Below are 22,882 nucleotides of genomic sequence, written 5' to 3' on the forward strand. Positions count from 1 at the left end.
TCCGCGTTCAGCAGCCCGACCAGCACCTGTGTGTGTAAATTCCTGCAGAACAAAAAAAAAAGGAAAGGAAAGAGTGAGGGGCCAGTGAGAGAGGAGAAGGAGCAGCAGAGGAGTCCGGAGCGCAGCGCGGACGCTTCTTCTTCTTCTCTCCTCCCCCTTCAGATTCAGACCCCGCCGCTCCGCTCCATCTCTCCCTCCCTCTCTCCCTCTCCCCTTTCTTAAATTGACATTGGTCTGGCTCGAAACATGATAACAGAAAAGCCTTCCTCCGCTCCGCGTTGTCGGGCTGTCCTCAACCCCGATCACTTGAAACTCAAATAAGCAGGCGTAAAGAGAGGAGAGGAGAGAAAAGGTTGGATCGCACAGTATCCTATCAGCGGCTGCTCAGCGGGAATAACGAGACCTTTATAGCACACGCGCACCCTTGTAGCCTATGTGCTCTTGCGCATCGCAGATCTTAGAAAGTGCTCGTGTTGAACTACAGTGAAAGTTAACATGTATATGCACGCTTTGATACGCGCGAGCCTGGGATTTGTAGGTTTCTGCTTGGTCGCCTTTGTCCAACAGTCAGCTTCAGGAAGTAAAACCACTCAAGGTAAGTTTTCACGTCAAAAATAGCTGCTTTTTTATTTACCCCTGATGGCTGGGAATGTGCTGCTTACTCCACACTGCTTGATAGATCTGTTAGATGACACTTGATCAGTTGTCTTAATGAATGTAACTTGAATTTAGGTGCATTAAAACAAGTTAAAAGCAGATTATTTGACAATTAAAGTGAAGTTTTTGGAGACTTTAATCAACCTGTGACTCTCACTTTGATTCAGGCAGGAGCTTCTGCTTCATTTGATTATTTTGCAATAATTTAATTGCTTTCATGTGGTGTCAGTGTGCTCAGTTGCTTGTGCAAGGAAACATCATAAGGCTTAAATTAAGTTTCACTGACAGTTTTCTGTTGTCAGGAAAAAAAAACCCCAGTTGCCTTTGATCTTCAAACAGCACCAGCAGTGTGAACAGTTATGTTTCATAGCTAATCCTGCAGGTAATTGTAGTAAGACTACCAGGAGGTATTTGTCACAGTCCAGACAAGTATTTGACACCGGCCTGTAACGCACACATGGAGGGAGCCTCCGTCTGTCAGACACTGCAGCTATAGTGCCGAGCTGCCCAGCTGGCTGCCCTCTTGCTCTCTTGTCTTGTGAGAAATTATTCAGACCAGACAAGGGCAGTCTGAAAAAAAAAAAAAAAAGAAAAAACTCTGGCACCTTACAGGAACAAGACAGACATGGTGTTACACACTCAATTTCTGATCCTCTCAGCCTTTTCCCCCCGCAGGTTTTCATCACTTAATTTTCCCACAATGCAAAAAGGCGAGCCAGAGCTGCCAGAAGTATTTGCATGCAAAGACACATCATGGTTTCTGTGTGAGTGTTGATTGTGGTCGGTGATGTTTCGCACACACAAAAAGACATCTCTCGGGCGGTCGACAAGGCAAAAAGAGAAAGGGGGTGGGTGACTATTTTGCATCCTGGGTGGTCTGCCCCCACTTGTGGGAAAACTCAATATTTACATTTTGCAATTAGAACTACTTTTTTCTCACTTTATTTTCCACAACATCGATTACACACTTCCTTGTAGCGTGGAATGCTGCTGTGTGAGTGTCGGTCTGTAATGGCATGCACCTGTTTGTTGGTCACCGAGTGAAACGCCGTGGACGGCCACTCGGTAGGCTTCTCCTCCAGGTTCCCGTTACTCAGTGCGAGGCGAGCAGCTCTGCAGTGACATATTATCTGTGTTTGGCTCCGGAGTTATTTGTGAGCATATTTTGTGCCTAACTGAAAATAAATATTGTGTTTGATGTCGGTGGCAACTCTGTGGCACTGACAAGTCTGCAAGCTGGGAACAATTTTGAAAACTGGAGAAACGGAGAGATGAACAATGAGTAACAAAAAAAAAAACAATTTGTCATCTCAATATTTATTCAACACAGATGTTGCCGACAAGAGTCTTTGTCTTTCATCAATGTCAGTCTAATCATGGCACTGTGTCTCAGGCATCAGTCATTACTCGGGGAAGAAAAAGGGGAGCGAAAGAGCAATGGAATGAGGGAGGGAAGATTCAAGGATGTGGTGGAGAGAATGACAAAGAAGGGAAAAATGAGACCGTGGAAACAGGAGAGATTAAGGGTGCAGAGACAGACAGCGAGAGAGGAGGTTTCTTAGTGAGCGAGCAGCAACAAGCGAGGAAAAGAGAAGGAGAGGAAAGACGGGAGCCATAGACGTCATGGCAAATCACTTTCCCTCGAACAGAGTCAGGAGCTCTTCGTTAATGCGGCGGCACCAAGGCAACGGTTGGTGTGGGGCTGACATGCTGCCGTGGCTGGCTATGTTGGTGTAACCTCTGCTCCGGGGCTTGGGGGTCTAAAGACGCAGGGCTGCCTGAGTGGGGAGGAAGGCCAGATCCAGGCCCGGACACACTGTGGGAACCGAGCAGCCTTGGCAATATGAGGCCCCAAGTGACGGGAAGCTTACCTAGAGATGCTGCCTGAGTCTCCACTGTGAGCGAGATGGAAAGGAAGAAGAAATCCCACCGCCGCCACCCCCAACACTCACTCACCCCTTTCCTTTTACACCCAACTCTTGCTTTGTTTGCTTTGTCCTCGCTTCCTTTCCTTTGCACTTAATGAAGTAGCTGTGCTTTTTCTCTGTCAGCCATAAGCAACGACTGCATCACACCCACTGTGTCAGAAAGCTCGCTGTCAGCCCATGTGCTATTTATATTTTTGCAACAAAAGAAAAAGACATGCACAGCTCCCCTCTGTCCCCTCCATTGCTTTCTCCACTCCTGTCCGGCCCACTTTTATTACTCGATAGAAGGCTGGATATGTTGCAGGTCTGTGTAAGCATGGAAGTGTCAGTGTGTGTGTGGATACGTGTAATTGGGACAGAGAGAGAGAGTGTATGGGCTGTGTCTGTGGTCATTTGGACAGCTCTTTGAAACTGTATGTGAAGCCACATAAAAGAGCCATTTAAATGGGGCTTTTTATTTCTGCCCACGGCCTTGAACTTCTGTGAGTGCTCGCTGTTTAGCAGAAAGATGGAGGGAAAAAAAAAAGACAAACAGAGACAGCAGCGCTGCTTTTTATGAACATGGGCCAGTCATCTTTAACATTTTGACACCACTTTGGCGCTCCTCTTTCATCACCTTCACTCTTCGTTTTTCAGTCTATGTGGTTTCTGCGATGCCCCTGAGTCCTGACAAGCTCCTGCAGTGGTATTTGTCGAGCTATTACACTTATCCCCTCAGAGACTGGATGTGCCTTAAAACAAGCAGATGCAAAAGTCCCTGTTTGCTTGCCAAGGTACAGAAGCATCATTTTTGGCAAAGTAATTTTTAAGAGCTGGCAAATGGAAGATATATTCAGGTCAGCCAGGAAAAAAGACCTCTTCTGTCCTCATCGGGATGCTCTGTGACTTTGAGAGGTGAAGGACATTGCAGTTTGGATCACTTAAAAGGTCCAGTGTGTAGGATTTAGAGGGATATATTGGCAGAAATGAAATATAATATGTGAGTTTTCTTTAGTCTGTGCTCACTTGGAAATTAAAATTGTTGTGTTTCGTAACCTTGAATGAGCCATTTATATCTACATAGGGAGCGGGTCTTCATCTATGAACTCCGGATAGAGCCAATTGCATTTTCCTGTTTTTGATTTTATGCATTGTCCACCTTAGTTAGAAGCCCCTCTGTGATGAGCAGTGTTGAAAATACTTGTTGTTTTGTTCTACTTTATTGAGTATTTTAACTGGTTTTAATCACCAGTATTGTTTGTTTTGGCGAGAAAGAGACGTCGGCAGGCAATTCGGCTCCTGGTAAAAACCTCTTGAACTTACAGTTCCATTTGTTTTGTCAAGAAAGAGACCCCTGCGGACAGTTCGGCTCCCGGTAATAATCTCTTGAACATCTGGATCAGAAACAACATGAGCACACAAAGCAGGTGCTGGTCAAGTGACCTGTCTCCAACTTGTCAAAAAGCTTAGACAAAACACTAATCTGTAACATGAAGGTGCTTTTATAAGTGTTTTTACTGGTTTTAATCACCACTTCTGTTTGTTTTGGCAAGAAAAAGACCTCTGTGGACAGTTCGGCTCCCAGTTAAAACCTCCTAGAACATCTGGATAAGAAATAATATGAGCACACAAAGCAGGCGCTGGTCGAGCAGCCCGTCTCCAACATGCCAAAAAGCGTAGAAGAAACACTTATTTGTAACATGAAAGTGCTTTTTTATGTGTTTTTACTGGTTTTAATCACCTGGTCCATTTGTTTTTTTTAGAGTAAGAGATCTCTGCTGATTATTCAGCTTCCAGTAAAAACCTGTAGTACAATGAACACTGAAGGAATACTAATAGGGAGAAGTTTCAGCTGGTTGCAATCTGCAGTCATCACTGCCAGACGCCACTAAATCTCCCTAAATCTTACACCTTGCTCCTTTAACTGAAGTGACGTGTCACCCTTTAATTTCTTCTGTTACTTCTATGCAAACCCAATTACAACAGATGAGCTCCTAACCTATAAATGCCCTTTACCCTGTACAGTATGCACTCTCTTGTCTCCGTCTGTCTCCTCTCTTTCTGCAGCAGGCATGCAGTGTCAGATAGTTGTGTTCTCGTTATGATCAGAGCGTCTGAGGCAGGTTGAGCCTCGGGGTAGCCCTCGGTCACTTGCTGATGAGTGGGTGGAGGGGATCAATCCGGCTTCACTTTACCACTCAGCAGACACACTCAGAAAGCATCTGCCTGACAAGTGGTGCTCCAGTACCACTGTACATGTTGTTACAGAGCAGCCGAGAGAGCAGAGATTATTATCTTGGCATTACTTGAGTGGTGAAAACACTTGATAACAATTCTGTCCAAGAGCAATGCTGTATGAATCATGAAAACGACTTTGATCTGTGGGTGTGTTGTGAGGACAAATGAATGAGTATGACTGCGATGAGTGATTTTAGACTGGATATTAATGATTGCACTTAGCAGGCAGAAGTGCTTTCATTTCCCAAAATGAGGCTCCATTATAGTCAGAGAATCCTTTAAAGAGAGGGAACGGTCGGGCTTTATTGTGCCTATTTTTTTTTTTTTTTTTTTTTTTTAAATTTCATATCCCCTGGCTTCAGCGTGGCCAAGCTACAGCTTGATACAAACATTGTAGGTTAAGGGCAGGCAGGCTGCAGATACATACAGAGTGAGGTCCATGTTTACAGGCACATGTAAAGTCGGAGCTGTCTGGTTAAAGCTGTGACCCAAGGCGATTCAGTGGGCCTTCGTTCTGGACAGTTGCTCACTTTCATCCTGGCCGCTGGAATCTAAAACCAAGACATTTTCCTCTCTGCAGTGTCAAAGATTCTGGCCCTCAGAAATTTGACTTCCCCATTCCAAGTCTGCAAACGAGAATCTCAATAAGTGCGCTTTTCGGATGATTAGCATTTAATCAATCTTATTTCCCCTGGTAATTTTTTTTTAAAATGAGCTGCATATTTGCTAGAATGTCTTTCTTTGTTAAGAAAATGAGAAATAGGTTATTATTCCAGTCTGATACAGGGATACAGTTTTACTTCTGCGTTTTTATTTAAGAAATTAAGAATTTAACAGCCTCACAAAGAGTTTCCAACATTAATTTGAAGGAATAGTGCAACATTTTAGGAAATGCACTTATCGGATTTAGATGAGAAGACTGTTTCAGTTCTTATGCCTATATGTTAAAGGGACAGTTCACCTCATAGTAAAATTACACATTTTTCCTCTTACCTGTAGTGCTATTTATCCATCTGGATTGTTTTGGTGTGAGTTGCCGAGTGTTGGAGATATCGGCCGTAAAGTTGTCTGCCTTCTCTCTAATATAATGGAACTAGAGGGCATTTGACTTTTTCATTTCATTTGAAAAACTCAGCAGCAATGTCTCTTTCCAGAAATCATGACCCAGTTACTCAAGATAATCCACAGACCTTGTTGTGAGCAGTTTCATGTAGGAACTATTTTTTTCTTCTTAACTACACCCACCAACCGTATCACTGCTTAGAAGGAAGTGTGCATCTACTGCTAGCTCATCTAGCACCACTGAGCTAGCTAACGTTACAGCTCAGCCGAGGAGGAAACCATTAATCTTTATTTCTGTTGGTACTCATACTTACGACAAGTAAGGCACCACAGTTCGTATATTACCTACGTCATCATGAGTCAGTAATTTGTGTATAACATACATTATCGAGAAGGGTGTGACCGCATGACCAATGTGCTGTCAGGGGTAAAGAAAGACCTAAAGTCTGCGTAGGGAGGCAGGTTGGGGTAGTGGTTAGGTCACAAAACACAGGACTTTCCCCCAGGAGGCAAATGTTTGAAATCATGTGAAACCAAGTAAAAGTATTAAGGTACATAGTTAACATGTTTCCTGCCTAAACCTAACCTACCATGAGTAGATGCACGCTTCCTTCTGCACAGTGATACAGTTGGCAGGTGCAGTTCGGTAGAATGAAACTGCTCACAACAAGGTCTGTGGATTATCTTGAGTAACCCGGTCATGATTTCTGGAAAGAGACATTGCTGTTGAGTTTTTCAGAGGTATATTTTTGGCACTTTGTGCACCAAGCTCCAACACTCAGCAACTCACACCAAAACAATCTACATTGATAATTAGCACTACAGGTAAGAGGAAAAACATTTATTTTTGAGGTTTGGAGTGTCCTATTAAATTTAAGGCTACTGCTCGTTTGTTTGTAATCAGTCTGGTGACTTCCTGGAGTCTCTGCTGGTTGCCTGGCAACAGCTCAGAGTCAAGGAATAGTCCAGCACATAACCCCATTTGTAAAACAGTGAATTGTCATTTTCCCAATTATGTTTTTGTACAAATTAAACAAATAACTTTTTAATGACTTATTAGTGAGCTTTAGATGTGCTGTTAGATGTTTGGTTGCCATTTGAAAGAGCCAGGCGAGTTGTTTCATGCTGTTTCCAGCCTTGATGCTAAGCTAAGCTAACTGGCTGTAGCTTTATATTTAATGGACAGATATGAGAGTGGTGTTGATTTTCTCATCTAACTCTCTGACAGAAAGCAAATAAGTGTATTTTCCAAAATGTTTGTTGTGAAGCCTCCTGTGAATGGTTCGTGTTTCACTGTCTGGTGTGTGTGTGTGTGTGTGTGTGTGTGTGTGTGTTTGTGGTCAGAGTGTGATTATTTCTGTTTTTCCTTCAGTTTGCATCAAGTCATATTTGTATAACAACTGCCTCCTCTCATCATCTGCATGCATATACTGAATGTGAACCACTACTGTGTTTCACTCATTCTGTATGCAGCGCGGATGTTAGGTCACAGCCAAACAAAACCTTAACCTGTGGACACTGCAGATTCCCTGTTGCTCCCCAGGGGAACCCATCAGCTGTTGAGATTCCTCTGTCATCGTACCTTTTCTCCCTTCCTCAAGCAGAAAATCACCTTATCAGCAGCTAGCGAGGCCCCTGTGACCACTATTTGTCACCTCATTTAGAATGGTTGCAGGGCTGACAAAGCTGTAGATTTCTTGTGCAACAGAAGAAAAGTAGTTTAGATCCCCGAAACTTTTCTGAAAACAACTGCTTTCTATGCAACACCAGTGTCCACTGGCGGAAACCATTTGAACCCTCACAATCAGGAGTAAGGAGTGCAGAGCTTGTTTATTTATCAGGGCTTTAATCTGAACAATATGTTCCAAATGAGTCCTGTGATGCTTTCCTCAACTGTAGCATTGTGGTTAAAATTAGAAAACTCTCTCCTGCTCCCATCTCTGCCTCTCTTTCCCTCTCACCCTGTCAGTGGCCTTTGTTCTCTGTGCAGATGCGGCACTGTGCTGACAACATCCCTGTTGGTTTCGGGGGAGGATGGAGTCAGTGTTGACGGCACTTTGACCCCCCCAGTCTTAAACTCACCTCCAGAGCCCTGTTCACAAGCTCTGATGGCTCACTGAGGAGCCTCAGTGCCGTCCCTCAGCCAGCTGCAGCGGCTCTCAGATCATTAATCCTCTCACCCCCCACCACAGAGCCCACATTTGTTTTTCTGTTCCATTACTCACTGATTGGGGATACTGTGACTCAGGAGAAGATATCAGTGGGACTGTCATCTCAGTCTCTGTACTTTCTGAGGCCCACGGCTCATGCTCTGCCATCCTTCCTCTACTTTCGCCCTCTTCCTCGCTCCCCCCGTGACCTCTCAGCTGAATAATGGGGCTGCATCTCTCTTTGAGAGTTTGGGGGGGGTCAGAGAGGGACGTCATTAGGCTGGTCTGCGGTGGTCAGCGTTGTCGGAGGGGGGTTGGGGGTCAGAGAGAGCCTTGTTTACAGACTGTGTGTGTTTACATTCCTGATGGTGAGCGCCAGCTTTAGAGACTGCTGGAAGTGAAAGGAAATGCTCTTATTCTGCTTAGTAATGGAAAAATCCAACCCAATACATCAAGGAATCCAGATGAAAAAAAAAAAAGCCTAGTTATTTATTTGGTGGGTTCTGGCCAATGCATTCTGGGTAGAAAGAGGGATGACTTCACTGATGAATTTGAGACTTCCTCAATGGACAGAGGCATGGGAAAAAAACATATGACTCTCTGCAGTATTTAATCACCCCCGCTGAACTCCACATATATATTTATTGCAGACTGTAATAGCTTATACTGTTGATTAATGGCAAGCACTGGTTTTTCATGGCTCTTTTGTTTTAAATCATTACATCATCCATCATACAGGCATTTGGGCTGCAGCTGGATTATATTTTTTATCGATTAATCTACTGATTATTCTCTTGATTAATCAATAAATCATTGGTCTATAAAATGTCAGCAAATAGCAAGAAATGCCGTCACATGTTCCTAAAGTCCACTGTAATGTCCTGGAATGTTTTTTTTGTCCGACAAACAGTTCATATCCCCCCAAAATTCAGTTTACCATCATAAAAGACAAGAAAATGTTCATATTTGAGCAGCTGGAATCAGAGTTTTTTTTTGTTAATCTATCAACAAAATAGTTGCAGATTATTATTAACGATTAATCAATTATTCATTGTAGCTCTACAAAAATCGACATGTCATTTACGAGTTTTCAGTAGGTACTTTCATTGGTCAGATGTCCTATGTATATAAAAAAAATCTAAATTTATGGCCAAGAAATGCAGAACAAAGAGCTATTTGTTTGTATAGTGTTGTTTCATATTGCTTTATATTGACAAGGACAGATTTTGAATTTAATAGGGTTCACAGAATTACATTTACATCCTTGGAATGAATAGACAGATATATTATAAAATGACAAACTTTATTGAGGTAGCTCTTTTTTAAAAACGAGGTTACAAAGTGCTTTACAGAAAAACAGCAGATAAAAAGCAAAAACTACATTAAAACAATAACATAAAGTATAAACAACTGAGGGATCATAAAAACACATTAAAATGCTAAGCGATAAAATAGAGTTTTAAAAAAGTAAAATAAAATGGGCAAGGAGGGATGATAAAACTCAGTAACAAATTAAGTATTCATAAACACTTTACTATAAAAGAAGGTTTTAAGAGGGGATTTAAGATATGCTAAAGATGGAGTCTGCTTGATTTGAGAGTTTCACAGTCTGGAGCTCTAAAAGCAAAGACCCTGTCAAATGTAGTCATAAGACGAGATCGAGGAACAATCCACAGAGCTGCATCCACCGATCTAAGGGGACATCAAGGCACATTAGAGCCCTTTGCATAATCTGAAGCAAGGAAATTTAATGCTTTAAAACTGATCAGTAAAATTCTAAAATCTATACGGAATATAATGATCAGACAGTGTAAGTTAGCTAGCAGAGGTGTAATGTGTTTGTGCACCACATTCTCACTCCGACCTCGTCACATATCGATGTTTGGTCGTGGACTTTCCACGTCCTGATATGACGTGCAAGGTACCCCGGATGTGTTGGTTGTTGACGTTCTGGGACACCGTGTCAAGTTCAGCCTGTTACATGCATTGTCTTCTTTCAGAATACACTTACATTTTCACAGGAAATTTGACGTTTAAATACTGTCTCTTTCAAAATAAATGTACTATATAAGTACAACAACGCAAATTGATATTCTTTTTCCTCCAATAACTAACTCGTGGTTAGGTTTAGGCTACAAAAGGGTTTGGCTTTATAATCTTACGGGGTGCGAGCACTGCTCTCCAGGGTGAAAGCCGATGTTTGTCGGAGACATCCACCAATCCTCCCACCACCTTACTCAGACTTAACATTTTTTCTTGTTTCGCTGTGTTTCCCGGGTTGGTTTGTATTCCTTAGCGCCTGTTAAAATTCAGGTGGCAGTGCTCTGCACCAGTTGGAAATGGTGAATTGAGCTCTGGCTGACACCAGCATAAAGTGCATTACCAAAGTACCACGCAAAAGAAAAAATACATGTCCAACTAGGGCTGGGCGATAAGAAATCAAATATCAAAATATTTTTGACCAAATATGTGAATATCAGTATTGCAGAGATATTGTTGGGCTGACTATTGGTGCTTTCACATAATATTTACACTGAGATTTTTGATAAATTATCATCAGTAATGTGGATATAATGACTAAGTGGGTAAAGGCCAATAATGGAACAGCTAGACCGGTCTGGTAAATTACTTCAATTTACTGTAATCCAGCTTTTAAAGACAGAAAAAGACAACACTTATGATATTACGTAAAAACTAAGAAGATACATAGTCTCATTTGTCATAAGTCTCATACATTGCCCAGCCCTATGTATAACCAAGGAGACAGAATATGACAGACTTTGCATTAACTAGTAGTCTAGATAAGTGGGTGTCCATTGGTGTAAATGTGAGAGCAATGTGAGTACTTCTTACTTTTTTTTTTTGATAATAAAAGATGTCAACACAGTTATATCTTCAAATTATATAAACCTTTTTAGGGTTGCCAGGCATGACACTGTGCTGCACTGATTCATTACTGGGTGCACTTTGAATTTAGCCAGTAATAACAATGTGATGATAGACAACCATGTTTCTAGGAAAAATTTGCAGCAGGAAGACAATTTAAGACGTGCATATGGAAAAATCTCATCATTTACCAAGGGTGAAGTTTTCTCACAACATTTATTATAATTGGCAAGTATATAATCGTCACTCACTTACAAGTAGAAAAACACTTTGCTGCTCCCAGCTTGTCGATTGTGAGAGCTTGGCTTTGTTATACATGTTCGTACAAGGGCGTAGATGTTGTTTCAACATTGTTGGTGGTCCTCTGCCAGAAAGTTTTTAGAGTGAAATATTTAATTATCTGCATTGTGGTGATTTTTGGAAGTTATTTTTCAGGCTCTCTACCTTTATTGGATAGTCTAAGCATGAAAGGGTGAGAGAAAGGGGATGACATGCAGCAAAATGCCACAGGCTGGTATCAAACCTGCGGCAAGGACATTGCCTTCGTATATGGGATGTATACTCTACCAATTAAATCACCGAGCATTGTGGTGAATTTTTATACACTAATTTGTGCCTTCTCTTCATCAGTTTATGCTATAAATGTCTTAAATTTTGTCAAAAGCAAATCCTACAGCTACTTTCAGGGTTTTATTGGCCGTGGGCCTTTATTGGGTGGGGGGACAATGTACATGTTCTAAATATGTCTTGTGTCTCCTGCGTCTCAACCTATGTGTTTGGAAACTTGAATATCTGTGGGTTTGGAACCGTAGACTGGACAAAGCAAGTTAATCAGTTAATCGATTAAGAATACCCTGCAGATGTTATAATAAAATTTGTGGTTGGTTGGTTGCAGCAACAGTTGAACAGATTAGAACTGATTCACTCTTTACATTACAACTCAAATTGTTTGCTATGAAAATATTTGGGGTTGAATGCAGGTCAACTGACCCATTGTCTCATTTGTGATTTTATTTTTTTACTGGCAAATTTTTTTGCCACTAAAAACAGTGGTGCCCCAAGAACTTTTTATAGGGGTGGTCAGATGTCGGCCACTATGAATCTTTGGGCGGCACACCAAAACTAAAAGCCATAACTTTATTGTAGGAATTCTAATATGTTGCTGTAGCATATAGGCTAGTTAGAAACGATGTCCATGTGACAATTAAGGAATTGCATGCTGATATACTTTGGTTTCTTATTTTACATTTAATACTACTTAGTATCTCGTGCACAGGCTAACACATTACAGTTAACATTTTGAGCTCCACTACTGTCCTGTTTTATGTGTCTGCATGTTAGGCAATTAATTGTTTGTCAAATAGGCTGGTTGTCCTTTTCCTTAAAAAGGCAAATATACAGCTTTAATTTGATTTGTACTTTGATTGTAAGGTAAGGTAAACTTTATTGTTCCTGAGGGGCAATTTGAGATACAGACAGTATGAGTACAACAAAACAGACAGTACAATACATAACACACAGTATCCAGAATTACACATTGTCAGGGGTAAATCATGGACATTAATGGTCACTGCTGGTTAAGATAAGTGATAGCAGATGGGACAAAGAATGATTTGTAACGCTTAGTGCTGCACTTAGGGAGGCAAAACTTCCGCCCTGATCTTAAACTCAACATTGAGGGGATGTTGAGAGGAACAAAATATTTACTGGGAAAAAGTCCTCTCAGGTTTAGGGGAGACTCGGGTGTCCATAGAACCCTTTTTAATTCAGATATCTTGAGGTGAGAGTGGACTCCTTTGAAAATGGCCATGACCGTTGTTACCTCCCTAAAATTTTGGCCTAACTTGAGACCGTTATTTAGCCCCCTTCCTGACAGGCTATGCCGACATGGTTGGTACCAATGGATGCCTTAGATTGTCTAGTTTCACGAGTTATAAGAGGAGAAAATGACTGCACTACAACCTCTTTAAGACAGTATCAGGTTGGATATGCCCCCCTCTTTTGGGGGCATCACTGCATGAAAAAGTTTTGCCCCAGTTATGCCCTCATATTTTTGCCTCGGGTGAAAAACCTTTGAGGATTTATATTTTCTGCTCTGGCGTCCCCTTACGCAGTCTGAATGAAATACAGTGGGAGCAGTGATGGAGAGGTCACTAAACACTTGATACGTCTGTATGAGTGAAATGTTTGCATTAAGTGATTATGCTGTCTCGCAGCATTTAAATGAAGTTTATATATCCAGTCAGTTCCAGCCCACTGAACTTCACATTTCTGAGCTTTAGTCGTTAATGCCTGCTTCACAGCTTACACAGAGAACCATTCACTTTATACCTCAGTTTGACAGGAAACAACTAAAAATATCACACTTGTGCTGTAATTGCTACGTTGCCATCTTTATAGTCGGTACTGTATCTGGTTAAAGCAACCACCAATGAATGTAATTGCTGTGTGCAGAGGGGAGAGTGTCATGTCAGTTAGCTCTGGTTGTATAAATATAAGGTATACAGCTGGACTAAGTGCCACCCTTTCCGTATATAAAATATGCTGCATGAGGCCAAGAAGTCATTAACAGTGGAGGACACATGCCAAGAAGGGTGAAAAATCCCTTGAAAGGTACAAATGAATTTCTTGTCACTTTGGCTCCTTATGGGAAACGGTTACAAGTTATGCTCAATTATTCAGTGTGGTATGTATTAGACCTCTGACACTTAGAGCTTGTCATGTCAGCCTCTCTCTGCACTCTCTTAGTATTACTCTATGATTCACTTAATTACTGTAATAAGTGTTTTTCTTCTGGAGGTGGTCCGGAGGTCTGTGAGTCATAGTCTGTTCAGGCCACACATGCTAAAGGAACGGCACAGCACCAGATGCTTGGTCTATGATCAAAATCACAGAGAATCAGGCATTATTTATTCAGAGAGTCTGAGCCTGAGACATGTTTTATAAATGGAGCAAGGTAAGTCCACTTGCTCTTTACTCTGCAGTCTCCAGGCTCGTCATTGTCGCTGTCAGTTTTGTTGGAAAGCACATGCTCTGAAAGGTGCAAAAAGGCATCAACAGATTGGCGAAGCAGATACAAAAACCTTGTATGTGTTGGCTTGAGTTAGTTGAACACCCCAAATACACATTCATTATGCATCAGGGGTTTTGTAATACAGAAGCCTGAAGAAGACTTGTAAAATAGGAAACTGAAGCAGTATATTATTATTTTGGGCTGCAAGACAGACCACGTTTTTGGACAACTTGCTAAACATCAAAGAATATTACAGGGTCACTACTTCCCAGTGTTTGCTTCTGTTATTTCCACTGGAAATTAAAAAAGAGTACATGATATGGTACTAAACCTCTGATAAAGAAAAGCTGTGATTGTGCATCAGAATATGACACTTGATTGAATAGAGGGGGGCATGGCACTGGCTTTGATTAAAAAGTGCAAAATGAAGTGATTGATTAATGAACATAGTGAGTCTTAGGGAATTTATTTTGCACAGAATGAGAACGCAGAAATATAAATTACAGCTGCAGTGATTTACTCGCTTTTGGGCTGAATAGAAACCAGAGGATCTGTGACCTCTGTGATGATCATCGTGTGTGAGATGAATGTCATATTTTGTTTGAATGTCAGAATGTTAGCTTAATGACTTACAGAGAAAGGTATTTGCCAAAGGTTAGTACATTTGGATAAACCAAAAGTTATGTGTGAGCTAGGTTCTTTTCTAAGAGTATCTTTCCTTTGTTAAAGTAACATTTGTTGTACTTAATTTGTCCTTTTTCAGTTTGATAGTTTTATGTTTTCAAATGTGACAATTTGCTGATTTTATTTTCTTGGTCTTACATTTGTATAATATATTAAATAACATTGTTATCTAATGCTCTGTAGATAGTCAAGATGAAATGAGAAATGCCCTTTTAACCTTTTTAGATCATCTACATATTCTTAAGTCAAAATCTAGTTACGTTTTCTTTCTGTGAAACAAAAGGTGAGGTTAGTGGAATTACTAACTTTGAGACAATACCTTGAAAAATATTGATATTTTATATAGTTTTTGATACCACAGAAAAAACAGACATTGAAAGAAAGTTACAACTTTTATTTAAAGATGAATCTAACAAGGCTATAGAGGTGGGAATAATCAGAGGCCCCACGATAAGATATTTTCATGATACATAAGTCTCAATGCAATCTTTAAACATGTTACGATATGCATGTTATGAGTGTTGCGATCAAATACATTGTCATATAATTGCGATTTATTACCTTTAAGCCTTTTTTTGACTGCAAATTATGTCTCCAAACGAAAGTTTTGTCAAAATTTGTATTATCTAATAAGATTAAGTGCTTAGTCTGTTCATCTCACAGTTATTTTTATTCCAGCAGAATGTATGTAGTGGACTGAAAAGGCAATTAATTACATTTTTCTAATCGGCAACCAAAGGTTTTATTTGTATTTGGAATATTAATAATTTGCATAATAAAAAAATAGATACTTGGCATCCGTGTAACAATACAATATTGTAATACAGAATTATCACAATGTTATGCCCAATCGTTTCCTCCACACCTACAAGGCTATGCATGACAACAATGACTTTGCTTTTCTTGGTTAGTAGCAGAGAACAGCAGAATGACTGCAGTAAACAGGAACAGTAAGAGACAGGTAGCTGGTAATGGTGTATTGATACTGTAGAAAATGAGTTTGAATTATTCAGAATCAATATATATCGATAAATTGACATTTTTGACAACACTGGTGCCAACCAATTTTAACCAGATCCACCCGTCAGTCAATCTGCAACTTTTAGCTTCTTCCACAAGATTCTTTGGTTAGCTAGCTAGCAACAGCATGCTACATTGGTGTGTCTTTCGGTGTGTCTCAAATCACATACTTTCCTTAGTACACCTCTATGTAGTATACTATTTGCACTATGTACTCATTGTTTCAACAGGGTAGTGTTGTCTCAAACCAAACACGGCCATTGTGCACTCACCGGAAATGACGACCGCAAATTAGCTAGTTAGCAAATTAGCATTAGCATTTGTGTTATTGTTCGTGGTACCAAATCATTACAGACTGCTAAATTAACCCAATAAACATACTGCTGGCTTATACCTGACAACAGTATAGTGGTACTTAGTGCAAAAACACATGTATTTGTACAATGCAGCGACATTCACAGTCGCACAGTCCTCTGCCACTATTTCCAGTTTGAAAAGTGGTCCCTCCCCTTCCGCTACTTAGCCAAGATGGCGATCATTGATGGCAAGAAGTGTCCATAGTTCCACACTCAACTTCTTGACCGTTTTGAGTGCACCATGCGGGTACTCATAGTGCACTGCATTTTTCCATACTTCTCAGTGTGAACGCACTTATGCACTCAAAATAGTAAATGTAAGTACAGAAGTACGCGATTTGAGACACAGCATTTGTTTCCCCAAAACCCTGTTGTTACCCTGTAGGCTAGAATTAATTCACTTTGAGGAAAATGGTATCTTTAGCAGCTTCAGATCATCTGTAACGCATTTCACAATGGACTGTAACTAAGGTTTCATGGAGCATATGATTGACTTCGTCTGTCTCTCCCTGACGGCTACTGCTAGCTCATCAGTGTACATCGTTGGGGCCTCAGTGTTATGACGCCCATATTTTCAACAATCAAATCAAATTCCTCCCAACACTATCCCGCCTGACTGTCCAAAATACATCATGATACTGAAGCTAGATATTTTCAAAATCTGAATGTGGATCTTGGGTGGGTCAATTTTTAAAACACTAAATAAAATTGCCATAACGCAACTTAGCAGTATCTTTCGTTCAGTTACATCATGTGGATCATTTTTTCAAACTTTGGAAATCTGCCTCCAGGACATTATACAACACAGGCTGAGGAGTGCTCCCTCGTCAGTAAACTGAACTTAGTGTGTAAAATTGGTGAAGGAACATACAAACACATCAAGGTTCGGTCATTACTGTCATTGTCTCACACAGCTAACAGACATACAGTAAATAGTACACAAACATGAGTAATAAAAAGGAAGTCCTGTGCAGTCCTGGATATAAACATATTAAAAGGCATAGGAAGTCTTTCAGCATGTTAACATGATACAGCTCTCCTTAAACGCAGCCTGCATGTTCTTGTTCATTTTCCCTCCAGCCTCAGATTAATCTGAGGCTTCATGGTTGGTGGACACAAGCAGGGAGGGGCCCGGGGTTTTGAAGTTGTGATCACAGTTTCTGAAAGCACAGGATCAGTCAGTGGTCATGATTCCTAAACATTTAGAGTGTGTGAAGGATGAGTGTAAATATCCCGAATGGAAGCAGTTGATATTTTTATTCACAACTTTTTAGAGGCTTGCTGGACAGCCAACAGTGTGTCCCTTCATTAGCTGAAGGGGATCTGGGCAAGAGGGGGGAGAGATGCTAAATTTTGTGTTAATGTTGACGTCTGCATTTCATCAAAACTTTTTTTTTTTTTTGGGACGCTGGCCAGTCTGCTGCTCTGCTGCACATTTTAGAAAATCTACGACATTTTCACAGTGTGCCTTGATAATGTTGCAACAACCAGCCATAGTTCCTGTCCTTTCCACAACCTCGTCCTCACTTCCTCTCATTAGTGCATACCATATATAGCACCAGATGTAGATGCACTCAGTATGCCAATATTAATGTGATGTGTGGTGCATAAACTACATTTAAAAAAAGAATCTAGCAGTTTTTATTTTGGTTCCAGCACATGTAGCAGCATTATGGCTGCATATGGGTATGATATTAGTATAGATCTAAAGTCCCCCTCCAATTAAAAATGTATTTTGCTTATCGTTACTTTGGTGTTTGAGCTTCACTCTGCAGAATGATGTATGTGCTGGTTTCACACTAGAAGGCTTTTTTCATGTTCAGCTGCTGTGGGTGGAAGTTTCTCTGTGCGCATCCTAAATCTCAGTTGAAGACATAAACCTTTGAGGGTGTTTTGGTGACATCTCAATTACTTTGCAAGCCAGTTGTGTTCCAGTATGCAGCTTACACTTGTGTGATGTGAAAACTTGAACCCTGCAGGTTACATACACTGAGTTTTCAGTGAAGCAGGAGACATCTTGTCTCCAGTAGTTACAGCCCCACTCCAGCGTATTCTGGCATTTTTATGATGTTTAATGTATTTTCTGAGTCATTTCCTGACAGTGCTAATTAGCCACACATATTTTTTTGACAAATAACTTGAAATTAAAAAAACAAATTGAAGAAGGATGTTGCTAAAATTGTACGATGACGTGTGACTGTAGTAGAAGCTGCAGGTCATATTTCATCCTCCAAGCTTGAGCAGGTGTGCTGTGCCTCTTTGTGTCTTAAGCCTCCTACAGACTGTGAGATTTTGGCAATCTTATACATTTAGTGCAGCTACACTGTGCAACATGGATCTAATAAACTTAGGTATGACATCAAGTTTGATGTATGCAGACTGCATGATGACAGCGCAGGCTACCACGTATATCCATCGACGTCAATACGCAAGAACAAAATGTCAGTCTGCTGTAGATGGATGATTCAGATGAACAGCCAGTTCAAACTACAGTAGCACAAAGTACTTTTGTGGCAGATATTTTGCTTGTGTTTATATGACTGTGGCGTACACCAAAGTTGTTGTATTTTTTTGTATCAGATTGAGAAGCTCTCAACACGCCAGCAGTGTCTCCTAAAATGTGAGCCATTGATATATGGTCTGATGACCCACGTCTTATCGGGCTCCTCGTTTTCAGGTGAAGGAAGTGGATGTGTATTCACTGTTCTTGCTAATGTTGGCGATCTTGACATGTATATTATAAAAGCAATTTGGTTGCCATGGTGATGTTGATGGGTTACGACAGACTATTAAACTCGTTAAAAAAGTCCCGTTCCTTGTTTGAGAAATAACATTTTCCAAAAAACAGGAAGTAAGACTGGCTGGAGGGGCCTTAAACTTGAAGAATGAACAATATTTGCATATTCATAGTTTTGGGGTTTTTCTATGTGGGACAAGGTTACCTTGGGTTCCTTGAAATCCTTGGAAGTTTGTGAACTTGAAACTGTGAGCCTCTTTTACAGCCTGCTAGTTCTCATTATAAGAATTCTCAGCGTTGTATCAGTAGTTAACCTTGGTCCATGTCTCAAACTCTCGTGTTGGGTCCTTGAATTAGGGGGAACTGGGCTGGGAAAGTCCTTGAAAAGTCCTTGAATTTGATGTTTGAGAAGGTGTAGGAACTCTGAAGGGAGGAGTAGATGTAATATTAATAACTTTTTTTTGTGGAAAAACCAGATCAAACACAAATTATTTTTCAAAGCAGAGTATTTTTATTTGTCTTTAAACAGGTCTGGAGGGGATCTTAAAGTGTTCCGATAATAATGTAGTTTACAGGAACACTGGACATAACATTTTCCCTTTTCTCTGGTGTTGGAAAGAATTTTATTGCTGTAGCTTTACCGATCCCAAATCAAGACAGAGGAAATGAGCCAGTTTTCCAGACCCATTTCTTTGCTTTACACCCAATGTTTGTGAGTTGAACATCATCATATGGGTCATTTACAGTAGGTAGATAAAGAGATGTTACTGTCGGCCTCACATACAGTACAGCCATTCAGCCTCTCTCCTGCTCTGTGCCTAAAGTAATTATCCTGACCTTAACCCCATCCTGCACAACCACAACCCTAAGTATAGTGTAAGTGTGGTTCTAAGATGGATAATTACAATACTTGTTCCTTTGTAATTATACGCAGTACAACAAACGCTGTGATCCCAAGAACACCTTTTTATGGACTTGAACCCAGCACCCTTCCTCCTCTGCCGCAAGCAGCTCATGAAAATGATTTCATCTGAAAATGCTTTTGTCAAGACTGAATGTTTTGTCTCTAATGTGAAACCGCAACTGTTAAAAATGCTCAGAATCACGCTGTCAGGAAAGCACATACTTTGCTTCTCTCGCTGACTGAATGCATCACTTAGTCCATATTTTTCTGACTATTATTTTGAAGTTGGCTGCAGGCAGCACGAGTAAAGTTACACCTATGGGTGTCCCAGTTCCACTCAGTCTATTTCTGTATCTAAAGGAAAGGTGATGGGTTGGAGGGGGGGCAGGTTTGGGGCAAAGCAAACAGCGAAGGTCTCAACACTCAAAGTAAACATTACTCTATGTTTGAACTACACACCTTCGGCCCTACAGTTCTCCCACACACTCGCACTCAACCCTCTGAGTTTTATTCCTGCTAACACCCCCTCAAGCCGGCCCAGCTAAATACACTGCTTATCCCATGGCCTTCTCATAAATCAGGGAGGAAAAGCACCTCTGACAGGGTCTCACCTCCACGGCCAGCAGCCCTTAGCCGGCAGCTCTGACTTACATGTACTTTGGAATAAATGGACTTATGGCTCTTCATAGTAACTTTCCTAATAACCATCTCTGAGGACATTTGGATGTTTTATCCAGCAATTTTAATGCAATTATAATAAATCCCTTTTATATGCCCACCTAGCCCTGCAACCCTCCTAACGCCGCCTTCCAAATATGAAAAGTCTGCTTTGCTGAGTCAAGAGTATGGGATTATGCATTTAGGGATTTAGGAGTTTGACACACGGCAAAGTTTAAAGTTTTATTGAGCATACAATAGAGCATGAAGTGAATCGGTTTCAGGGGAGAGAAAACATGCTTTATTATTGCACGACTTGTTTTCATCCAACGAAAATCATTGAATTCGGAGCTCTGAGAATGTCAGTGAGTTTAAACACGCACTCAAAGCTATTTGTGGCTTTAATGTGCTCAAGTGCATGAACCAGAGGAGAGCTCCAACAGCAGCAATATTCGAAATGACACGTTCCCTGGAGGAAACTGTTTAAACATCTGAGCATTGCCCAACATCTCTTTCTTCTCTGGTTTTGTTGTTTTGACTTTGTTTATTCATCCTTGTCTCGAAGCGCCGGCTTCATCCTCCGCTGCCTTAACTTGTTCCCAACAACTGTGATTCCTCAACACAAAAGAATGAAAGAAACTCTCAATGAAAAACACAATCTTTTCATCTTGGGCATGAGTCAATTACCAGGGCAGCATTACTGAGCACGTTGCATGTTTTTTTTTCCTCAAGCGCTCAGAGGATCGTCCTCTGGACTGAACCAGAGGATGTATTGACTCTGACATGTTTATTTCCACGGCAAAGACATGTTGGGTTTCCAACAGGACCAGCACATTTAGCTTTTGTCGTCCATGTGTCTGTTGGAATGCTCCCAGTAACTTTTATGGGTGGATTTTTTAAACAATGCTTTGACGGACATGGACTATTGTAGTTTGTGGGCCAGGGTTTCTTAATTTGTTTTTATTCCATCTTGTGCAGCTCACACCAAAGGCAATGGGATTGTGGGAGTCACAAATTGCTTGTCTTATTGCGTCCTGTTTGATTTCCAGATCTTGGTCAATGGGTTTCTCGTTGTAGGCAAACTGTTTGCACACACTGCTAAGTTATTTTTCACATGTTCAGTTACAGTTACAGTTAGTGACATGTTAGCTGGTGCTGTGCTACAGAAGTTAAGATAATATTCTCACAAAGATGTAGTTGTAGGGCAGATTTGCGAACCTCTTATAGATGGGGGGAGATTTTTGAGGAGGGAGCAGCTTTTGCACAGTTGGTTACATAATTTAGGTGGTTTTACCAAACATAGAAGCTGTTTTGTTTGTTTGAAACCCAAAATGCAAAGCAAGCTGCTCTGTCATCATTTAAGATCTCACTGAAGTTATTCTGTATCATAAGATGGCAGTTGCATAACATTAGAGGTACCTGCTGCTCTTTTGCACTCAACAATTGCCTGAAGCAATAATAGCATCAAACTGTTCTTGATGCAAATTTAACTTGAGAAAAAACAGAGTTTTGGCAAAAACAGACATATAATTGGCTGTTTTTCTGCACTATTTGTATATTTGTGTTTTAATTTCATCATAAACCTTTCAGCTGATGTGTTACACTGTCAATCTCTGAATCGTACTTGCAGCTTCCGACTTGAGGCGTGTTTTGAAAAGTGTGTGAGTCTGTGCGTGTGTGTGTGTGTATGTGAGCCTGTCTGAAAGAAAGTGAGAGGCGGCAGCCTTGCAGACTGGAAAGATAAAGTGAACTGATGCTCCAGATGGGAACATTAATAACAAGATGAAAAGAGGGATTCTTTGAGTTTCTGTCATAATGAATATTAATTACAACAGAGACTTGGCACCAAGAAACCTGACAATAAGACAGATATTTTGTTGTGATTAATGCCTCTTCTATTGAAAAACACTTCCTCACGTGGCCTCTCCGACTCTAATCCTGGAAGACAGTCTGTGAGGAGAAAGGACTGAGGCAGCTCCTCAAGAGAATCCATATTGTTCTCGCATAATATAAATCAATGCAGAGCTCGGGGAGCTGTTGCATCACTAAATGGCTCTGTGGAAACTTGGCAAGAGACGGGCCACAACTGTCCCAGGTGTTAAATTCCTCACCAAGTGTTGCACAGAAACTAAAACACTATACAGACACATAAAACGTGACAAATCATTACAAGAGTGACAGCACCGTTTGAAAACACCTCAGCTGGTATCACTTTATTTGGAAGGCCTAGTGTTGATGTTCAACTTTTGTATCAGATGACAAAAAGCAGATGTTTAACATGTCATTTTGACAACTGATACATCTCTACTGACTGTACTGTACTGTGGCAGCAGGATGATATTTTGATATTTAGTGAAATGTTTCCACAGCTATTGGATGGATTGCTCTGAAATTTGGTGCAGACCTTCATGTCTACCTCAGGTTGAATTGAGATCACTTTGGTAATCCTTTAACCTTTCAACAAAAATATTAAATAAAAGTTACTTTTATTTTTTCATTTAGACCGTCCCTATCTAGACATATGGTGTGAACAACACTACATCCCGTTGAGCAATGTTCCTTGGCAGAATCTTTACAGGGTTTCATTGGATCCTTAAAGAGTCTTAAAAGG

The 22,882-nt window shown here is 40.7% G+C and overlaps 1 protein-coding gene across 2 annotated transcripts in view; it reads left to right on the forward strand.

The window, feature by feature from the left end:
• The first annotated feature begins 224 nt into the window (after positions 1-224).
• Positions 225-22,882, forward strand: part of scube3 (signal peptide, CUB domain, EGF-like 3) — a 107,587-nt gene continuing 84,929 nt past the window's right edge. The window contains exon 1 of one of the 2 annotated variants that reach the window (XM_033629159.2): positions 225-595. In XM_033629159.2, coding sequence (XP_033485050.1) covers positions 496-595 — 100 coding nt within the window. In that variant the 5' untranslated portion in view covers positions 225-495. The remainder of the gene's footprint in view (positions 596-22,882) is intronic. The other variant, XM_033629158.2, reaches the window with a different exon arrangement.

Source organism: Epinephelus lanceolatus, chromosome 8, assembly GCF_041903045.1.
Source record: "Epinephelus lanceolatus isolate andai-2023 chromosome 8, ASM4190304v1, whole genome shotgun sequence".
NCBI classification, from domain to species: Eukaryota; Metazoa; Chordata; class Actinopteri; order Perciformes; family Serranidae; genus Epinephelus; species Epinephelus lanceolatus.